The sequence below is a fragment of the Myotis nattereri genome, assembly GCF_964212035.1.
Source record: "Myotis nattereri genome assembly, chromosome: 12".
Lineage (NCBI taxonomy): Eukaryota > Metazoa > Chordata > Mammalia > Chiroptera > Vespertilionidae > Myotis > Myotis nattereri.
Window position 1 is genome coordinate 79,390,688 of NC_138087.1, and position 21,265 is coordinate 79,411,952.

The 21,265-nt window shown below is 47.5% G+C and overlaps 1 protein-coding gene across 2 annotated transcripts in view; it reads left to right on the forward strand.

The window, feature by feature from the left end:
• The first annotated feature begins 690 nt into the window (after nt 1-690).
• The window catches only part of NUP214 (nucleoporin 214), an 82,750-nt gene continuing 62,175 nt past the window's right edge, over nt 691-21,265 (forward strand). For both annotated transcript variants that reach the window (XM_081103971.1, XM_081103972.1), the window contains exons 1-13: nt 691-867; nt 2,808-3,003; nt 4,499-4,650; nt 5,484-5,682; nt 6,345-6,415; nt 7,002-7,065; nt 7,468-7,571; nt 9,888-9,994; nt 11,074-11,140; nt 13,495-13,621; nt 15,163-15,324; nt 16,667-17,135; nt 18,410-18,579. In XM_081103971.1, the coding sequence (XP_080960097.1) occupies nt 823-867; nt 2,808-3,003; nt 4,499-4,650; nt 5,484-5,682; nt 6,345-6,415; nt 7,002-7,065; nt 7,468-7,571; nt 9,888-9,994; nt 11,074-11,140; nt 13,495-13,621; nt 15,163-15,324; nt 16,667-17,135; nt 18,410-18,579 (1,933 nt within the window). In that variant the 5' untranslated portion in view covers nt 691-822. The remainder of the gene's footprint in view (nt 868-2,807; nt 3,004-4,498; nt 4,651-5,483; nt 5,683-6,344; nt 6,416-7,001; nt 7,066-7,467; nt 7,572-9,887; nt 9,995-11,073; nt 11,141-13,494; nt 13,622-15,162; nt 15,325-16,666; nt 17,136-18,409; nt 18,580-21,265) is intronic.

Genomic DNA, 21,265 nt, shown 5'->3' on the forward strand with positions numbered 1-21,265 from the left:
AGAAATGTCCACGGAATAGTCGTCGATTAGCATATCCGGAGGAACTGGACTCTAGTCCCGCCTCCACCGCGCTCTGACCCTGGGGCACTGGGTAATTCCACCTTCGCTGTGCTTCCAGTTACCGCATCAGTTAAATGCAACGACGGACGGGTGACTAGGGTGTCTTGAAGATTGAATAACACACCTAAGGTGTTTTGCGGCTTCCAGGCTTTTGCTTCGTCAGCCATTACCTGGAGAGCAGCAAACAAAGCTGATGTTTGGTGCTCTTTAACCTCCTGTCTCCCGAGGCGAGGCTCTGCCCCATCCACTTTCTGAACGTCTTTACTTTCACACACATCCCCCTCCGAAGCCCCTCTCAAGAGCGGCCCCGTGAGTATTGGTCAAGTTCCTAACTTCCTTGACTCGGGAACCATGAATAACCACCTTCAGCCAAGTGTTACTGGGGGTTTCCACTGAATCCTGAGCGTAGAAAGTTCAGACGTGCGCCGTCCAAACATAGAAACCAACACGCCCCGCTCCGGCTGCGAAAGCGGGGGCGGCACCTGGACGCTCCCGGGCGCAGGCGCGAGGGCCCCAGGGCTCCGCCCCCTACTGCTCGAGCCAGCCAATGGGAGGGGGCGGCCGGGAGAGCGCGAGAGTTCAGACAGTCCCTCAGTCTCCCTGGACGGGAACGCGTGACGCCATCCAAGCGCGCCGGAAGTGCGGAGGCCGCCGCGCGCCGCTTGCCTGGAGCGTAGGAAGTTGGCCTCGGAGCGGCCTGGGCTGTGAGGAAAAGGCCGCGCGGGGCAGCGGCGGTTGCTTCGACCACCTGAGGGCGACGCGATGGGAGACGAGATGGATGCTATGATCCCTGAGCGGGAGATGAAGGTCAGAGACTGGCCACGGCCTCCCTCCCTTCCTTAGTCCCGGCGTTGCCTGGGAGCCCGGCTGAACGGCGAAGCGCGGGTGCCGGCTGCTGCCCCGCCTCCTGCTTGAATATTTGCCGCGTCCAGAGTTCTCACCTGCCTGTCCTGGGCGCTAGGATGGAGCCTTACCCCTCAACACCTGCCGGGGCTGGTCTTCCCGGGCTGGCCTCGTGTGACTCCGGCCACTTACATGTGGCGGTCGGAGCCGTGATAGATAATAAGCTGTTTATCGAGCGCTCACTGTGCGCTTCGCACTGAGTTGATCGTACGGCCACCGTTCGGAATAGTTGTGAACATGGAGGAGCAAGTCCAGGTCGGGGAAGTGACTTTCCCACAGTCGCATTTGACAAGGAGGCTGAAATCTAGGCGGTGGTTGCATATTTTCTTAGCACCCTCTCCTGTCCACTCTCTCGGGACGACTTCCGGAAGGTGGTGCGGGCTCGCCCAGCGCAGAGCCAGGGCTCGGCCCGGTCCGACGGAGCACTTCAGTGAATGGGAATAGAAGGGCTGTTTGGGTACCGGAGACGTGCCCGGGTCAGAAAACTACAGAGAGGGCCGGGTGACCCCAGTGATGGCTGTCAACCCCGGAGAGGGAGGAAGTCGCAGGAAGGTGGTAGGCGTTTGCAACCCTCAGTGTACAAAAGTGGAAAGGCTGAGAAAGGCTGTCTTTGGCTCTTAACACGTTTGAAAACGTAAGCAAAAGGGAAAATTCGCATTCTTTTTTTCACACCGAAACCTCCACTTAAAGATAAGTTTAGAATGGAAGGAAAAGAAAACCTTTTACGAGTATAATACAGCTTAACATAGCGACTGGTAAATTTATGGAGCTCTTTTTGCCAAGAAAGCAATAAAAATATATTAAAAAAAAAAAAAAAAAGTGGCGCACACCGGAAGTGGTCTTTGAGTGCGTGTAGGTGAATTCCCCGGAGACTAGGCGAGTCGGGCATTGGCAGGCTGGGGGAGGCTCCCAGGCCCTGCGGTTCTAAGGGGCATGAAAGTGGGCGGAAGTGAAAACTTGACCTGGGTGGCGGCTGGCGGTGGCAGGGTGATGGCGCCCAGGGAGGCAGTGTTGTGGGGGAAGGCGCCACAGTGGATGGGTCAGGCCACGCCTGGCCTCAGAGCCTGTGTTAAAGGTGTGGGCTTGTAGGTCTCGAGCACCGAGATTGACCGTGCATGTCCTTTGGGGTTGTTTTTTTTTTGGGTGGTGGCATTTGGTTTAGCACGTGATCCAGGTAAGTCGTTCGTGGGATTTGGTTACCTTTCTGTGGCCGTTGTTTCCTTATATGTTTGTTGGGCACCGCACTGGATAGTCCAGCTGACAGTGTAGTCAGGCGATGCTTTCAGTGTTTAACAATTTATTAAGCACTGCTCTGGGTCAGGAGTCAATACATACTACAAAATAGGACAAGACTGGAAATAATAATAGATAACGACACAGCTTGTGTGGAGGTTAAGACGATAGGCTAGAAATTCAGCAAAGGAAACGTTGAGTGTGAGCTGGATTAGTCAGGGAAGGCTTCAGGAAAGGATTTTTTAAAATTTATGTCGTTGGCACTGTCAGGTGGCTCAGTTGGTTAGAGCGTCATCCATACACCAAACGCTTGCGGGTTTGATCCCCAATCAGGGCACATACGGGGGGCAATCAATGTTTCTCTCTCTCCCTTTCTCTAAAATCAATTTTAAAAAACATAATAAGTTTATTTCATTGAATAAATATTAATAAACACTGTGCCAAGTACCACAGTATGTACAGGAAGCTTGAAAATGACTAAGCCACACAGTCCTTGGCCTCGGGGTAATATGTATTTTTGTTTTACTGGACTCGAGTCTACTGGATTATGACAGACATGATTTAATTTCCCATTTTCCCTGAATTGATCTCGTTTTGATGTCTCCCAACAGGATTTTCAGTTCAGAGCCCTGAAGAAGGTGAGGATCTTTGACTCCCCTGAGGAGTTGCCCAGGGAACGCTCAAGTCTGCTTGCCGTGTCCAACAAGTATGGCCTGGTCTTTGCTGGTGGAGCCAGTGGGTTGCACGTTTTTCCCACTAAAAATCTTCTTATTCAAAATAAACCTGGAGATGATCCCAATAAGATAGGTAAGTCATTTGCTTTGTGTTGCATAGTAGGGAGGAGTGTAGTGAAGTACTAATATAGTTGCCTTCCCAAGAGCCATTCTAATATTAAAATGAAAACTGCTCTTAGTCCTTAGGTTGAGCCCAAGAATAAGTTCTAGGTCAGATGTTGGAAAACTGCCTGGTTCTCTTTGGTCCTTTGTTTTTCTCTCTTGATGAGTTGTTCCTCTGAGCTGAGTCGAGAAGAACTTACCATTCTGCCCTGCGTTTGTTTTTGCTCAGCTGAAGCGGGCTTCTGGCTCTCTCGGAGAAGGTTTGCTGCATGGCTTTTTAGTTGGCACAACAGTTCCCTCCAAACAAGTGGGAATGTGTACTATTTAGAGCATTGTTGCAAAAGTATGGGTACAGGTTGGCAATATTGTGACTTACAAGAAATAACTTTTTTTTTTAAGTTTCAAAAATAATTTATATATATATTTGTTCTTCCTCCACAATTTCTGGCTCCCAGGTCCCACAGCTCCTGGAATTTCCTAAGTGTTGGGGGTTGGGGGGAGGTTTATTATGTTAGTGACATAATTTTGAAAAGCACCTAAGGGTGGGGGTTGGTTGCCAGTTAAACCAACCTTGTGATTAGAGGACTGGAACTTTTGGTATGTCCCTCTCCCCCCACCCCCTCCCCTGACCAGGCTGAATTAATCACCAACAGCCAGTGATATGATATCCTGCCGATATCATGAAACCCTCATAAAAACCCAGGAGGGTGGTTTGGAGAGTTTCTGAGTTGGTGACCATGTGGAGATGCAGGGAGAGCTGCAAGCCTGGGGAGGGCATGGAGCTCCACACCTTCCCATCGACCTTGCCTATGTCCCTCTCCCATCTGGCTGTTCCTGAGTTACATCCTTTTGTAATAGACCACTGACCTAGTCAGTAACATACAGTATTTCTCTGAGTTCTTTAACGATTTTAGCAAATTATTTAAACCCACAGAAGAGGTTCTGGAACCTCTGATTTATAGCCAGTCGGTCAGAGCGAAGGTAACAACCTGGACTTGGAGTTGGCATTCTTGAGTTGGAGGGGGTTGTTGAAACCTTCAGTTTGTAGCCAGCTGGTCAGAAGCACAGAGATACTGGGCTTGTGGCTAGGCTTGAAGTGTGTGCAGAGGGGGGACAGTCTTGTAGGACTGAACTCTGAACCTGGAATCTGATACTGTTTCTGGGTAGATGATGTCAGAATTGAGTTGAATTCTCAGACATCTGAGAACTGTTTGTTAGTGTGGGGGCACCCCCCACCCCGGCACGGTAGAATGGGGTCCAGGAACCCAATTTAAGAACACTGTTTTCAACAAGGGCGACAGCCACAGTTCATTTCCCCAGGTTGTATAAAAAAGAATTCCTGGAATACTTCATGCATCATTACAAATCTGTCAGAAAGCTGAGATTTATCTGCGTGACTAGATACCAGGACATGTGCATGGGTATGAACATTCCATTTCCTGCTTTGTCTTTTTTTGTTTTTGTAGTTGATAAAGTTCAAGGCTTGCTAGTGCCTATGAAATTCCCCATACATCACCTGGCCCTGAGCTGTGATAACCTCACACTGTCTGCGTGCATGATGTCCAGTGAATACGGTTCCATTATCGCTTTTTTTGATGTTCGCACATTCTCAAATGAGGTAAGCTACGGGCAGACTCCGGGGTCAAACGGACCTAAGGTTTCCTGGTATTGAATCATAGCCTAGAGGTTCTCGGTTGACCCTTGAAGTCTTTTCTAGTTTAAATATGGATTTTTTAAAAGTCCTTAATTATAGATCCATAGGTGTTTGAAGTAGAAAGGACTTCAAGAAATTATTTCATAATAGCACCTGCCCCAAATTATTTCATATTTTGTTTACATATGAGGCAGCGGAAGCCTGGGGGCTCTAGGAGCTTTAGGTCACTTGCCCAAGACCATAGAGTTAATGGGTAATGTCGGAAGTAACACAGGCTGGGTCTCTGGCCTCCTAGTGCAGTGTTCTTCCATTCCCAGCAGTTTAGTGATGATAGCAGTCAACGATAGTGAGTGCTTGTGCTGGCTGTGCCAGGCCCGTACTGGTGCTTTACATGCCTTATCCTTGTTCGTGCCTACCAGGGCTGGACACAGTAGGTACTGCTGTCTTCACTTTATCGATGGAGAAACAGCCCAGAGAGTTTAAGTAACTGTCCAAGGGCCCAATGCTGTTAAGAAGCAGAGCCCAGGTTTTAATCTAGTGTCTGCTCTTCTTCGATTATTTTGCATTCGTGTATCCCCTGCTGGGAGTCCCTCCAGTGTGCTGAAATAATTGATTGCCATTTTCAACTTTGTGTTGACATTGTAACAAAGCGGTTGTTGTATAGAGCTAATTATTTTTCATTATCGAGAAGCGCAAACTGTAATTTGAGAAAACTTACATATTCAAAAATTTTCTCCAACTCTTAAACATCCATGCATTTATTAATTTATTTTTGCTCTGGGCATTTGTTTTAAAAGGCCAAACAGCAGAAACGCCCATTTGCCTATCATAAGCTTTTGAAAGATGCAGGAGGCATGGTGATCGACATGAAGTGGAACCCCACTGTGCCCTCCATGGTGGCAGTGTGTCTGGCCGATGGCAGCATCGCTGTCCTACAAGTCACAGAAACAGTGAAAGTGTGCGCGACACTTCCTTCCACGGTAGCAGTAACGTCTGGTGGGTGATGAAGGCTTTCACTAACATGCAGTAATGCTGATGTTTTAAAGTTAATTGCTGGAGTTAAAAGCAAATGCGTCTTTTGTTATATTTGTTATTATTTGGTAGAAGTGGAGGGAGTATTCTTTACTTCCACAGTTAATCTCCTTGAAGCCAAACAGCATCCATGATTTCACTTGAATGTGCTTGGGTTTTCTGGAGAAGGAGATGTTTTGGTACAGCTGGTTTAGATCTGTGTTTTTGAGAGTAATTGTTTCTGGATCTGAAATAGTTGTACTATGAATGTCATTTGTACCTTTGTGGGGGTGGGAGGAAAGCATCAGAAATATCAAATAGGAGCAAGACAATGATTTCTTGATGTTCGGAAGCCTTCCGCGGTCCCTTGTCTTATCTAAAGACTGCAGTTTTGTGTGCTTTCCAGCTTTCTGGGCAGTACTCCATTGAAAAAGCATTCTTATCAGTCGATTCGGTGGCCCAGCGATAAATCATAATTGTATCGTCATAGTGATTTTTCTTTGTCTTACTTTGCTGAGTAAGGGCGATCCTACAGTCTCCCATGGACTGAGAGAACAAGCGCGAGTGATTGTGCTGCTGTTCGGTACAGACCTCGCTGGTTTGCTGCGTTTTCTTCCGTTTTAACTGGTGGCATTCTCTTTGCTCAGTGTGCTGGAGCCCCAAAGGAAAGCAGCTGGCCGTGGGGAAGCTGAACGGCACTGTGGTCCAGTACCTCCCTGTGAGTCTTGCCTTGGATTTCCAAACCGTCCTTACAGCTACCCCCTGGCTGGAGGGTGGTTTGGGGGTATCTGGTGTTTTTCCTATTGAAACGTTATTGATGCTCATGGCAACATAGTCATCAGTACACAGGTGAATGCAGGAAAGAGTGGATGTCCCTTCCCTCCCATCCAGGGTCCATCTCCCAGGGCACCCTTTCTCTGCCCGGTCATAGCCTTCCCAACTTTTCCGGATGCTCATATAGTCTATGTGCGTGCATTACTTTTGTTCTGCTTCTTAAATAAAACGTAATCATATTTACACAAAGTTCCCCAACTCTATATTCCCAATTCTCTCCCCAGAAACAGAGCTGCAGGGGGAAGGGGCTGGGAAAGGCTATAGCTATACTGCAGGAGCACTTGTTTGTCTTCTAGCGGAGCCCCTCTGAAAGGTTCCGTTTCTCTAACAGCAGGCAACAAAGACAGCGATGCTGTGTAGTAGTCGCATGTGTACTGTCTCATCCTGTCCCTGCGGGTTTTCTGAGATACTGCTCACCATTGTTGGTTTGGGGATTATTTCACTTGACACTTTTTTCAAATCTCTTTCAGACTTTGCAGGAAAAAAAAGTCATTCCTTGTCCTCCGTTTTATGAGTCAGATCATCCTGTCAGAGGTAACTCATCTGCTTTTTTGGGGGCCGACCTTCAATAAGGTGCTGCCTGCACTCCGACATTTAAATCACATGCTGTACTACATGCCCACTCGGGAGCGTTGGTGCCTCCTCTCCGAACACCCTCCTCCTGTCAGTCCGTGTCGCAGTAACCTGGTGGACACCTGTGTCTCATGGTAGATGGCTTAAATGGACCCTAATTTTCACATTAGAATTGTTCATCATTTTCCCTGATATAATCCACCAGGAAAAAAAAGTACCACTTTGGGATGAATTTGGGCTTCGGATCAATGAAATCTAGACATTGGTTAAAGCTACAGTAGTTGGGTTTTTTATCCATAAGATGTAACTTGGTAACATGCAGAGCTTTCCAAACAAGGAGCTTTATTGGAGTGTGTGTCTCAGTTCTAGATGTGCTGTGGATCGGGACCTATGTCTTCACAATAGTGTATGCCGCTGCCGATGGGACCCTGGAGACGTCTCCGGATGTGGTGATGGCTCTGCTCCCGGTGCGTATGGGAGAGGGTCTGTCCTTTGGGAGTTAGAGGAGCCCTGTAAGACAGTTTGAGGCTTAGGCTTCAGTTTTCTTTTCTTACTTGTGATGGTGCAACTTCAGGTGCCCCGTTGGCCTGGGGACCAAAGTTACGTTACTGGTCCGGATGAGGATCAGCTCACCCGATGCACAGCAAAGCCCAATCCTGAGTGAACATGGGGTTTCCAATGGAGAAGCCAAAGCCGTTTTATTTGCCTGCAAGGAGAATGGGAAGCTATCGCTTAAGACCTGGACTCCCTGGTGGCTTTTAATGAAGGATTTTTAAAGGCAAAGGTCGAGGGGTAGAGGTTAGGGGGAGCAGAGGTGCTGGCTGTGTGGGTTCTGACGGGAGGCCCGGGGAACTTGGCCATTTACGGTAAGACACGACAGAGGCTTCAGCACCGGGTCTTCTTGCACAGCGGCCCCCTCGCTTCTGGAAGGGTTCCAGTCTCCAAGGTCTGGTGTTCGGGTTCTGGTCCTTTGGTTCCATGATGAGGGAGAGACTGGTTCCAGGTGCAGCCTGAGGTGGTGGTCTCTCCGCATTGTTTTGGCTGCGTGACTTGCGGTGTTGGTCTGTCTTCTCCGAAAGGCGACTCAGTATCTTGTCAGAAACAGGGCAGGACCATGTAGAGCTGGTTCTACAGCTACTGTATGGTTTCTGCTTCAAGCACATGCTATTGTGATCATACTGAAAAAAAACCTATAAAACTTGCTTTTGTTTAAGCTGTAAACTGAGTCTTAGTAGATGTTAGCTTGGTAAGACATTTTAGAAAAGCAAGAAAATAGCCCGGCTTTTAAAATATTTTCACTTATTTATTCATCCACCATGTATCCTGTCCCTGCAGTGTGCTGGGCGATGCTTTAAAGCTGAGATTCCAGCGCCCTTGCTCTTGTGGAGCTGACATTCTAGTGAATGTGCCAGTCCAAAGATAAGCATGGCATCGGGGAAGGATAGGGTGGCGGAGGAAATAAAGCAGGCGAGTCAAGAGGCCAGTGATGACCTGGTGCAGTGAGATGGGGTGGCTGAGGAGGGCCTCTGAGGAGGGGCCATTGGAGCAGAGAACCAAGTGAAATGAGGGAGGGAGTCATGTTGAAGAAAGAAAAGAACGCTAGTATCTACACAGTCTCACTAAATTGCAATAGCATTGAAAAGAAAGACTAATGAGGCTGGACTTATATTTCCAAATCATACTTGCTTTAAAAGTCCAGAAAGACATTTGAAAATACAGAAATAAATGTTTAAATGCAATAAAAATGAGAGCTAACACTTTCATTCTGTTTTGCAACCTTGCTTTAACTTAGTAGTAAATTATAGCCAAATTTCTATGTCAAATGAAATGTGATTTGTCTTTGAACAGATTTATGTAGCTCTCTGTTGAACTTGGGTTCCTGATACAGTTGAATTTCTAAAATACGTTTACGGTTACACTCCGCCTAACTTACAGGTCTGTGTTCTCAGCACTGCATCGTGCGACGTCATCATAGAGTCTGCACTTTCCCAAACCCAGTGGTCCGCCTCCTGCACGCCTCGTCTGTGCGGTGCAGCCCGTTGCTCTGTAGGGAGGGAAAATAGCCCTTCTGCCAAGCAGACGTTTTGGGGGGCAGATTCTGTTCCCCTACAGCGGCTAGGTTACAGACCTGTTCGCATGTCATTGTACTGAACGCTGTAGGCAGCCGTCACACAGTGTAAGTATTTGTGTCACCATCATGATGGCTAAGGTGTTCTGGCTACAGTGTCACTAGGCGATAGGAATTTTTCAGCTTTAGTGTAATCTTTTGGGACCACCATCGTAACGTGTGGTCTGTTGTTTGAAATGTCGTTATGCAACTCATGAATGTATTAAATGTATTCCTTATTTCAAGATATTAAGATTTCTATTTCCAGGGATAATATTAACACTAGCATGTATTTATTGAGGGCTCACTTTCCTTGTACTGGGCTAAACTTCCTATGTATCATTTCGTCTCACATTTACAACAGCCTTTGATGTCGCTTAGCAGATACGTTATGTGTGTGAGAAACAGAAGCAGAGGCCGAGTGATCTGTCCGTGCTCGTCCTCCAGCCGGAAAGTGACAGGCAGTCTGAGTTCGGCTTGGTCGACGCCATCACTCCTGTTCCTTTATTACGCGGTGCTGCCTTTGTATCGTGTCTGTACATTTGGACATAGGTTTTTGGGCAAATTTTCTCATAAAACGTAAATGGTTTTCTCATTTGAGAGCCATTCATTGTGTAGCTGTGTAGGACTAAGGGAAAGTCGCACCTGAGATTTTTTCTCATTCTGTTTGTCATAGAAAAAAGATGAAAAGCACCCAGAGGTGTTCGTGAACTTCATGGAGCCCTGCTACGGCTGCTGCACGGAGAGGCAGCACCACTACTACCTCAGTCACGTGGAGGAATGGTGAGCCGCCAACCAGGAAGCGCCCCCCCACCCCCCCCAAGCTCTCACCGAGGCAGTTCCGTGGCTCTGCAGTTGTTTCTGTAAGGGGAAAGTAGAGGCTGAGGGGCCATGAACATATTTGCAGCCGATGCTAGTTAATGCCTTTCCAGCTGCTCCTCTAGTTTCCTGGCCTTGAATTATTTAGCTCAGATATGTGCTAATCTTAAAAATCCCCTCTTCTTTCTTTTTTTCTTTTTTTAAATAAATCTTTATTGTTCAGATTATTACAAATGTTCCTTTTATTCCCCCCCATAGCTCCTCTCCACCTGGTCCCCACCCCACCCCATGCCTTTACCCCCCTCCGCCACTGTCCTCATCCATAGGTGTACGATTTTTGTCCAATCTCTTCCCGCACCACCCCCCCCCCAAAAAAAAAATCCCCTTTTCTTAACAACCCAGTGACAATTTGTGAAAATACTGATATTCAAAGTGCATATTAAAAGTTGCCCTTGAGCCCAGGCCAGTGTGGCACAGTGGATAGAGTGTCAGCCAGCGCACCGAAGGGTCTCAGGTTCAGTACCCAGTCAAGGCCACGTTTCTGGGTTGCAGGTTCAATCTTTGCCCCTTTCGGGGCATGTGCAGGAGGCAACCAATCAATGTTTCTCTCCCCCACCCCCTTTCCTGCACTCTCTAAAAATCAGTGGGGAAGAAGATCCTCAGGTGAGAATTAACAAATAAATAAATAAGAGCTGCCCTTTGGGAGCAGATGCTCCCTTGGGTAGAGGGCTTGAAGCAAGGCTCCTCCTGTTCCTCCCCCCGGATTGCTCCGTCTGGAGGACTGTGCTCACGGGATTTCGACTAGATTCTGCGTGGCTCTCCCTTGTCTTAGGTCAGTAGGTAGTTGACCAAGTGTCCCTGGATTTGTCCTGTGAGCTAAGAGTTAAGATTTACATCTGAGAATCTCACCTTTCTTCAACCACAGAAAACGTGCTTTCCTCCTTGACACCTCCAGGCGATCCTCATAGACGTTTCCATGACTCGGGTTGGGTTAGGCTCGTTGCTGTGTTTTAAGGTCACGGTCTTCTGGTTTTTCTCTGAAGGGATTTCGTGCTGGCGGCATCTGCGGCTTCCACGGAAGTGAGCATCCTTGCTCGACAGAGCGACCAGGTAAAGTCCTCTCGTTTGTCACTTCGGGGGAAACTTTTCTGAGAAAGGCGTTGGAGGGAATGAATCCTGCGGATAAGAATTACATGAGGGCACATCCCTGTTAATGAGTCCCGGGTGAGAGCAAAGCTTCAATGACAAAGTGTCCTTGGATATTGCACTGGACAAACACGGGTGTCAGAACTAGTTCTTTGGAGTCATAAAAGCGCTCTGTTCTCTTAGGATCCATCCGTGGTGTGTGGGTCAAACGCACTATATAATTGACCTCCAACAGGAGTGGACCTGGGTGTGTGGGAGGGTTCTCCTGCCTCGTTCTGTTTTACCAGCTTTGTTTCCTTCCTATTGCCTGAACCTGCCCCTTCTAGTCAATGAACTGTAACCCGTCCTTGATAAAGCAGGAGGAACATGCAGGTCCTACCACACTGTCACTCACCCAGAAGCTGAGGCTGCCTGTGATAGGAGGACCCACCTTCCTCCTCTCATTCCCCTCCTGGCAGCAGGAGCTGGGCTGGTGGTAGCTTAGGAAGAGGCACCACAGAGGAGGCGTGTTGAAGGGAAACTTCTTTTCAAACTCTGCCTTGAGCTTTAAGATGTTTTGTGCGCCCCACACGCACATACGTCTGGCTCTTCCCCCAATCAGTATCTGTCCATCACTGGGTGGCAGGGCTCTCGCTATAAGTGCATGGTTGTCAGAGTGTCAGGGTGGGCCACTTTGGAGTCAGAGGTCAGAGGTCAGTCCAGTTTACTCTTGGATTGACTTCAATAATGATTTCCTGATAGACAAATATTTTATGTATCCACACATTAAAAATACACCATTATCTTTGCTTTTTATCAAAATAATTTGTGTACATGGAGCAGGGCTTATAAATGAAAAAATTGCCCTGCCTCTCCCCATCTGAGTCCAGTTTGTTCTCTAGAGGGGACCATTTTTAACCTGTGAATTCTTCGTTCTAATGATTATCTCCTTATTCCTAAGTAATGACTTGCTTTCTCACGAGTTATTCATGATTAGTTTTAGACCTTCCTGGCTGTTACGGCAGATGAGGATTTAGCTCACATACAACTTTCAGATCCCCCTTTCTTTCTCTCAGTAGGGTCACAGCACCATTTTAGTTTCTTCTTTTGATTACCCTTGTAACTTGCATTTTCACCCTCATTTCTGATGCTGCCACCACACACTATACCCCTTGGCCTTCCCCTTTGTGAGAGGAATATCCCAGCAGCCCACCTTCCGGCTGTTACTGTGTGTCTGTCTGTCACAGTACCACACTGTCACTGTGCGTTGTGTTCTGTAGTGATTAAGTCTTCATTTTGTCTACAGATTGTTTTTCAAAGTTGAAATCAGTTTTATTTATATTGTTATGAATGCGAGTGTTACTCATGCCATAGCTAAGTCATGGAACCCGATATGTTCCCTTGCCTGGACAGCTTCTTGTTTTTCTCAGTTACTCATTGAACACTGTTCCCTTTGATTCGTGTTGCCAGTTTTGGTCAATGCTGAAAGTCAGACAAAATGTTAGTGATTTTTAAAAGTCAGAAATCATTTGTTGGAAGGAACAGAGCCCACTCAAGCAAACTTAAGGAAAGGGGGAGTTTTTGGAAAGTCTTAGCGGTTTCTCAGAGGCAGAAGGATGGACCCCTGTGGGGAACTCACACTGGGAACTGAGAAGAACTAAGGTTACCTTGTCTGTGTGCCAGTGAGCACAGCCTCTGCCCAGCTGTGTAGGTTTCCTACTCAAGGCTGCAGGAGGGGTCAGCGGGGGTCCTGGTTGCAGTCCCGGGCTCCAGGAGCAGGGGTGACTGGCTGAGTGCAGTGTGATGAGTTTACCCGGCAAGCTCAGGGTTCTGCCTGGCTGGGGTGGGCAGTAGGCACTGTTTATGCCAGTGGTGGCGAACCTATGACACACGTGTCAGAGGTGACACGCGAACTCATTTTTTTGGTTGATTTTTCTTTGTTAAATGGCATTTAAATATCTAAAATAAATATCAAAAGTATAAGTCTTTGCTTTACTATGGTTGCAAATATCAAAAAATTTCTATATGTGACGCGGCACCAGAGTTAAGTTAGGGTTTTTCAAAATGCTGACACGCCGAGCTCAAAAGGTCCGCCATCACTGGTTTATGCACAAGGCAGGGACTTGGTGCCCCAGAAGCAGAGGGATGATTGATTTGGAAAATGAACCTCTTGCTTCATGGGATAGTCGTGACTTTTAGACTCTCTCTCCAGAGTTCAGTCTCGGTCCGCACCTAAGTCTACCCGTGCGAGTTGTCCTTTCTCTCATGTCTGCACAGGACTGGGAGGAGCCAGTGCCGAGCTCTGACCACCGTGCATTTTCTCTGCTTCTCCTTTTCAGATTAATTGGGAATTGTGGCTCCTAGAGGATTCTAGTCGAGCTGAACTGCCTGTGACAGACAAGAATGATGACTCCTTGCCCATGGGAGTGGCCATAGACTATACTAACCAGGTGGAAATTGCCATCAGTAAGTGTAGCCTGATGTCGCTCAGCACGTCATTTCTGACACTGGTTAACATTTTTTTAAAAAATATATTTTAGCCCTGATTGGTTTGGCTCAGTGGATAGAGCGTCGGCCTGCAGACTCAAGGGTCCCAGGTTCGATTCCGACGAAGGGCATGTGCCTTGGTTGCGGGCACATCCCCAGTAGGGGGTGTGCAGGAAGCAGCTGATCGATGTTTCTCTCTCATCGATGTTTCTAACTCTCTAGCCCTCTCTCTTCCTCTCTGTAAAAATCAACTATATATATATATATATATATATATATATATATATATATATATATATATATATATATTTATTTAAATCGGGGCACACTGGTTAACAGTTAAGTCCAGTTCTCCATGTTCCTGGCGGAATGTGCTCTACTGGGCACTGTGAACTGGTAGCACATTGCCCCTGGAAGCACGTATGACAGCACTGAACTAATTGTCATGGACACTTATGGGAGAGACCGAGGCCAGAGGCACTCGCATCTGTCTGTATCTTTACACTTTACAGGGGTCCTCAAACTTTTCAAACGGGGCTAGTTCACTGTCCCTCAGACCGTTGGAGGGCCGGACTATAGTTTATAAAAAAGCTATGAACAAATTCCTATGCACACTGCACATATCTTATTTTGAAGTAAAAAAACAAAACGGGAACAAATACAATATTTGTATTTGCATGTGGCCCGCGGGCCGTAGTTTGAGGACCCCTGCTTTAGAATAAGGCGGAAGTCTAGTATACCCGGGAGTTTCAGTTTTGCTTCTCTGCCCATTCCAGTTCCCCAGTGACCTGCCCAGGGAGCAGTGCCCATTTTCCATGATCGGCCGGTTCTGTGTAGCAGCACTTGGTTTGCAGGCACGGATTAGCCTCTGAACGGCCTGAGTGTGTGCTCCATGTGCAGCTGCTCCCGGCTGGCGCTGGGCAGAGCTGCAGCCCCATGGACCGCGCAAGTGCAGCGAAGCCATATTCTTTGGAGCTTCAGTTAGAGAGGGTCCCTGTCGTGCACCACGTGGCTCCTCATCCTTTCCCGGGTCAGGCTCTTTGGTGTGATTAGTCTTTCACTCCAGTTCTCCTGAAGTCTGACTTGACAGATCCATACTTGTGACTCAGCTGGCAGTGAGTATAGTTTGACTCACCTTTGTGTCCTGCTCTGTTTTCTAAAGAGTCTGGTCCCATTTTTCTACCAAACTAGCCACTTCCTGGAGACTCCTGTTTTGGTCAGGGGGGCGCTGACCTTATCTCCTGACACCGGGGCCCTGGGGAAAACCCAGCGAGCTTTGGGAGAGTCCGAGCTGCTCCCAGACGGCTGGGCCTCGATGCGCGCCCAGCGGACGGTGGCCATCGATCAGGAGCCCCCATGCAGGCCTGGCGGGCGGTGGCTATCCGGCCAAGGCAGCGGCTCTGGGAAGGGTGGTTGGGAGAAAGCTGTTGAGACGTGGCCCGAGGGAGCCGCGGGCAGTCAGCCCCTTCTGGCCCAGGCAGTCTCTCCCTCTTCCTTCACTTTCGTTTCTTTTCTAACAGCTGATGAGAAGACTCTTCCCCCGGCCCCGGTTCTGCTGTTACTCTCGACAGACGGTGTGCTCTGTCCGTTTTATATGATCAACCAGAATCCCGGCGTGAGGTCCCTCATCAGGACACCGGAGCCGCTCCCGTTGGAGGGAGAGCGCCAGCCCAGGTCGTCAGGTATGTCCCCCCTTCGGCCGGTACAGGGCTCTCCCCAAGGAGGGAAGCATGTGAGAATACAGTTATCTCGGGACAGTCATTCTTACTGCATCGGGGACTCCGTTTTTCTTAGAATAAACATGCACACACTTGCCTTCCCTCACTCACGAGCTGTGTTCTCCAACCTGTACTTCAGAGGAAAAGGAAGCTCGGCCAATGGGCCCAGTCAGATAGTTTACCAACAATGCCCTATTGTGGGACTGTACCGTATATGGTCGGAATCCTGAGGGCAGGTTTAATCATGGGGATTGCGTAAGTAAATGATTGTGCATTCATATACCGAGTGCCTTGTAACTATTGAGAATGATACGTATGGAAAGGAAAGTCATAAAAAGCACTATGTACTATGAGAAAAGTGTGTACATAAAAATACTTAAAAGATTGATTTTTAAAATAAAAACTGGTTATTTACATTTATTTTATTAGAGAGATTAAGTATATTTATTTTTTGTGAATTAGTTTCCCAGCTTTTGTCTATTAGAGTCTTAAAATTTTCAAATCTCAGTCTGTATTCATTCTTGCTGCAGATTTTTTTAATTAACTTTTAATTATGTAACTGTCTTTTTATATAGTCAAATCTTAATCCTTTGTGGTTCTTTTTTAAAAAACATTTGTATTGATTTCAGAGAGGAAGGGAGAGGGAGGGAGAAATAGAAACATCAGTGATGAGAGAGAATTCTTGATTAGCTGCCTCCTGCACACCCTCTCCTGGGGATTGAGCCTGCAATCCGGACAGGTGTCCTGACAGGGAATAAACCATGACCTCCTGGTTCATGGGTTGACGCTCAACCACTAAGCAACACCTGCCAGGCCTTTTTGTCATTTCTGGATTTATTAAGTTAACCTCTCAGAGACTAAACTCATTTTTGCCTCCTTTGCGATACAGTGTACATGTGCTTTTGTGTGTATCTTTATTCACCTGAACTTGCTTTCAGTGACTTACAGGCAGAGATGTGAATTACAGGCTTTCCTGATTGGGATGCAGTGTTGCCGGATGACTTGCTTTTCGCGTTGAGAAGTATACTTTTCTGTATTACTCAGCTGGGCATCCATGAAGTGCTGTCAGTCAGTCTAACGTCTCCCCCCGTTTCCTTTTCCTTCAAAGCTCTGTCATCTTCTAGGGAACGTTTGCTGTGGAACGTGAACCAGCAACTCCATCTCCCGTGTTTCTTTCTCCTTCATGCAGCAGGACTTCATTTCTGGCTTCCTTCTGACACAAACCCTTTCCGCTGGCCTTCTGTTATGTGGCCCTCTGCCGTATGGTGTTGACGCGTCCCTTCCTTCCCCCATTTCTTCATCGCAGGAAGTATTCCCACAACCCCAACCTCGCCCGTCCCGCAGAAACCCGAGGCTTCAGCAGCTGCAGCTCCTGCCTCTGTTCCACCTTCCCTGCCGGCTGCCCCCACCGCCACCTTCTCTCTGCCCTCTGCTGTGGGGGCCTCTGCCGCGTTTTCCTTTGGTTCTTCGTCCTTGAAATCATCTGGGCCTGCTGCTGGGGAGCCCCCTCCGTACCCCAGTGGTTCTGACACTTCAAAAGCAGCAGTGGGCTCCGGTGCAGCCACCTTTTCGTTCGCTCCTCCTCAAGCCCCCCTGGCGCCCACGCCCGCGGCCTCTCCCATGGCGCCCGCAGCTGCTTCGTTCTCCTTTGGCTCATCGGGTTTTAAGCCTCCCTTGGAAAGCACACCGATGCCAAGTGCGCCCACTCCCGGCATTGGGTTGAAGCCCTCCTTCCCATCCTCGGCCTCCGCTGTCAAGCTCAACCTTGGCGAAAAGTAAGTGGCACTTGGGTTTGATTTTCCCGTAGGGTGGGGGGGGCACCCGTGGTGTTCACCGAAACAGCTGCTGTGAGTGCAGTCAAAGTAATACTAGCAAATGACAAAAATCCGAATAACATAAAAGGTTTGCATTTCACTCGTGTCCAGAAAAGGGTTTCTTAGATTATAATTTTTATTATTATTATTATTATTATTATTAGAGCTTTATATTTAAATAGTTTTTTGCTTTTTCAGGTTTCAAATGTAGGTGATATCCCTTATTTAAAAAATGTAGCCACACAAAGTATATATCCTGTAGGGGAAGTGAATCTCTTGTCCACCCTTGAGACTCTGCACTGTTTTCTGTGTGGTACCAGTGACCATGTGAAATTGTATTCACATCGGATGACTCCTGCTTGGCAGCCCCGTGGCTTCTCGTTGCTCCGAGTACAGCCCAAACTTCGTAACTTGGTATCCCAGTTCCCTCCAGATCTGGATCGACCAGCTCACTCATCTCACTTTTTACTTCTTTATCTGCTTGTGGTGTTCTCCCCACTAGACTGTAAGCCTCCTGAACCAAGTGCTTCCTTAGATCTCGTAGCCCTTCCCAAGACAGCCATCCGGAGTAAACACTACCAGCACTCCCACACTCATCCGGACTCTCGTGGCTGTGGAGGTGTCACCACTGCCACCGTGTCATTGCCGATGTTCAATTGTCACACAGTCACTTCATTCTCATAGTTGCCTAGTGTTCCGTTTTGTGGCTGCATGTTAATTTACTGTCCCATCATCGAATGCTGGATGTTAGATTGTTTACAGACGTGTGCTCTTTAGGTGAAACTTACCTGACCTTCCCCATGGACTGAACGTCCCAAAGAGGGTGACCTGCCTCCCTCTTCTTCTCTCCCTCCTCAGAGGCTGTGATCACCCATGAGCTCTCAGTAATGTTGGCAAAAAGAGGTTACTGAACTCTCCTAAGCATAACTGAGTCCCACCCTTTTTGCTCTACTCAGCTTGGTAGAATAGAAAATATTTCATATCATGATAGACTTAGTTTCGTTTTCCTGTTAAGTATTTATTTGGTATTTTTATTGACTAACTCATTCCTAAATAAGCAGAATGTCAGATCAATGTTTCTTGCAGCTTTCACCTTTTATAAAAAGTGGCTAAACATTTACGTTTCTTGAAGGCTAACAAGTATGGATGGTAGGTTATCCTTTGATGACTTTGCCCATGAGCAGCACGGAAGCCTTCAGCAGGCTGTTCTGATGCATTCGGGCTGCCGTTCTCAGGTTCACTGCCGTGGCTGCCTCTGCTCCTCACAGCTCACCGAGCACACCCCCGATGCTGCCCTTCTCCGCCTCCAAGCCAGCTTCTTCCGGACCTCTCAGCCACCCCACGCCCCTCTCAGCATCGTCCAGCTCCGTGTCAGCCAAGTCCTCAGCCTCCCCCTCAGCACCAGGTAGGGTTTAAATACACTGCTTTAGAGCTCAGTCCTGAATTTTCAGATTAGCATCTCTCAGTAGTTAAGCCAGCTAAGGTAGTTGGACTTGTTTATTTTTTCGTGCCTCCTGTATCTCACACTGACTGTGCTATGACACACACTCAGCTCTCTGCCTTGGGAGGCTTCGCAGTGGCCTCAGGGCTGCCACGCCTTCTCTGACACGCCTCCTGTGCACTTGACACTTGATGATGCGAGTTGTTGTCCAGCCTTTATCTTCCCTGGGAGCCTGCCCCCTGTGAAGGTCCAGAACAGAACAATTCTTTAAGCCTCAGTGGCTGTCACACTATCGCCTCTAGTGGCTGTCTTGAATTTTCATGCTCAGCCCTACTGTGAGCAGATTTGTTAAATAAAGATCATCGTGGAAATAACTGTTATAGCCAGGTTGAATTGAAGGGCATTATGAAACTCCAAGAGTAAATTATCTTTTTTTCCTATCAAACCTGCAAAAATGTTGCAAAAGTTATATAATGAACTAGTTGCTTAGCGCGTGATTCGAAATCACGAGGCGCCGCCCACCCTCAAGTCACCGGCCTGGCCCTGACTCCTTCCCCGGGCCCCCAGCAGCCATGACCGCTGCCGGTCCAGCCCTGCCTCCCTCTCCAGCCTTTGAAGCAGCCGTGGCCGCTGCTGATCGGTCCCTCTCCCAGCGCAGGGGCACGGAGGCCCCTGCTGCCCTGCTCCCAACGCTGCTCGCCCAACCTCCTGTCCAATCAACCCGTTATGACATCCCTGTTAATTAGCTTATTTCTCTTATTTTATATATATAGATACTATACCCTTCACCAAAATTCAACACTTGCTAACATTGTGCACCATTTGTTTTAATACATTTTTTCCTCAAACCTTTGAGAGTTAATTACAACATAAAACACTTCACATCCAAGTACTTCAGTATCTCTACTAAAAACAAGGGCACACAATCCATTGTCACTGCAGGAAATTTAACAATAATCCACCACCCATATGCACATTTCCACAGTTATCCCCATAATGGTTTTTCTGGGGTCTCCCCCTTTAAGCTAGGAGCCCGTCAGTGATCACAATATATCCCAACTGGGTCTCAGTCTGTCTCATACATTTGCCACCTTTTTGTCTTCACAGCACTGACCTTTTGGAAGAGGTCAGCCCAGTAGGTTTGTGGGCGGTCCCTCACTTTGAACCTAGTTGTCCTGCATGATGAGGTTCAGGTTAAGCGTTTTGAGCAGTAACACCACATAGGTAACGTGCATCACACTGCATGATTGGTTTGTCCTGACACAGTGATGTTCTTTGGTCCATTGCTTAAGGTGGTGTTTGCCAGACCTGTCTCAGTTTTTAACTTGGTTATTGTCATGAATGCCAGCAGTAATACCTAGCCAGACATTTAGGTAACCATTTGGTGTTTGTGTGATGGGAATAGTTTTATTTCGGTAAATATCAAGCAGGCATTGAGCTGTGAAATGCCTGAAATCATCTCTTTACCTGCTGCTCAGGAGAAAGGGCTGCGTTGCGGGGTTTGCCAGTCACCTCATGCTGGGGCTTTTCATGAGATTCTGAAGGCATCGTATAAGACCCAAAAGTTCAGAAGCCTCGCCTTAATCTTTTCACGTCTCTTTATGGTTTGGGAGAGAAAACTGGAATCTTAGTGCACATTTACTTTCTCCCTTTCTGCTGCTCACCACCCAGATCTGCCCCACCCTGTGCCGTTATTTAATTCTTAAAGTTTGGGGGGGAGGGCCCTAGTTTATTGGCTCTCGGTCCCAGTTGCACACTGGACTCACGGGGGATCCATCCCCTAGGAGTGTAATCAGACTCTCTGGAGTGACACTTGGGGTTTTGGCGTGTTTGTATTTTTATTTTTAGTATTTTATTTTTATCCTCACCTGAGGACATGCTGAGAGGGAGGGAGGGAGAGTGGAGGAGAGAGAGAAAAAAATCAGTGTGAGGGAGAAACATCAGTTGCTTGCCTTCTGCACACTCTCCAACTGCGTCAAACTCGTAACCCAGATATGTACCCTGACTGGGAATTGAACTGCCAGCCTTTCGGTGCACACTCAGGCCAGATGGTGTGTTTGTTTTCTTTTAAAAGTTTCCCTGATTGCCCTGACCAGTTTGGCTCTGTGGATAGAGCGTTGGCCTGCGGACTGAAGGGTCCCAGGTTCGATTCCAGTCAAGGGCATGTACCTTGGTTGCGGGCACATCCCCAGTAGGGAGTGTGCAGGAAGCAGCTGAATTGATGTTTCTCTCTCATCGATGTTTCTAACTCTCCCTCTCTGTAAAAAATCAATGAAACATATTTTAAAAAATAAAATAAAAGTTCCCCTGATGATTCTAATGCGCAGCGGGTGAGCCGTGTGTTAGAGCAGTGGTTCTCAACCTGTGGGTCGTGACCCCTTTGGAAGTCGAACGACCCTTTCATAGGGGTCACCTAAGACCACCAGAAAACACATATATAATTACATATTGTTTTTGTGATTAATCACTATGCTTTAATTATGTTCAATTTGTGACAATGAAAATACATCCTGCATATCAGATATTTACATTACGATTCATAACAGTAGCAAAATTACAGTTATGAAGTAGCAACGAAAATAATTTTATGGTTGGGGGTCACCACAACACGAGGAACTGTATTAAAAGGTCGCGGTATTAGGAAGGTTGA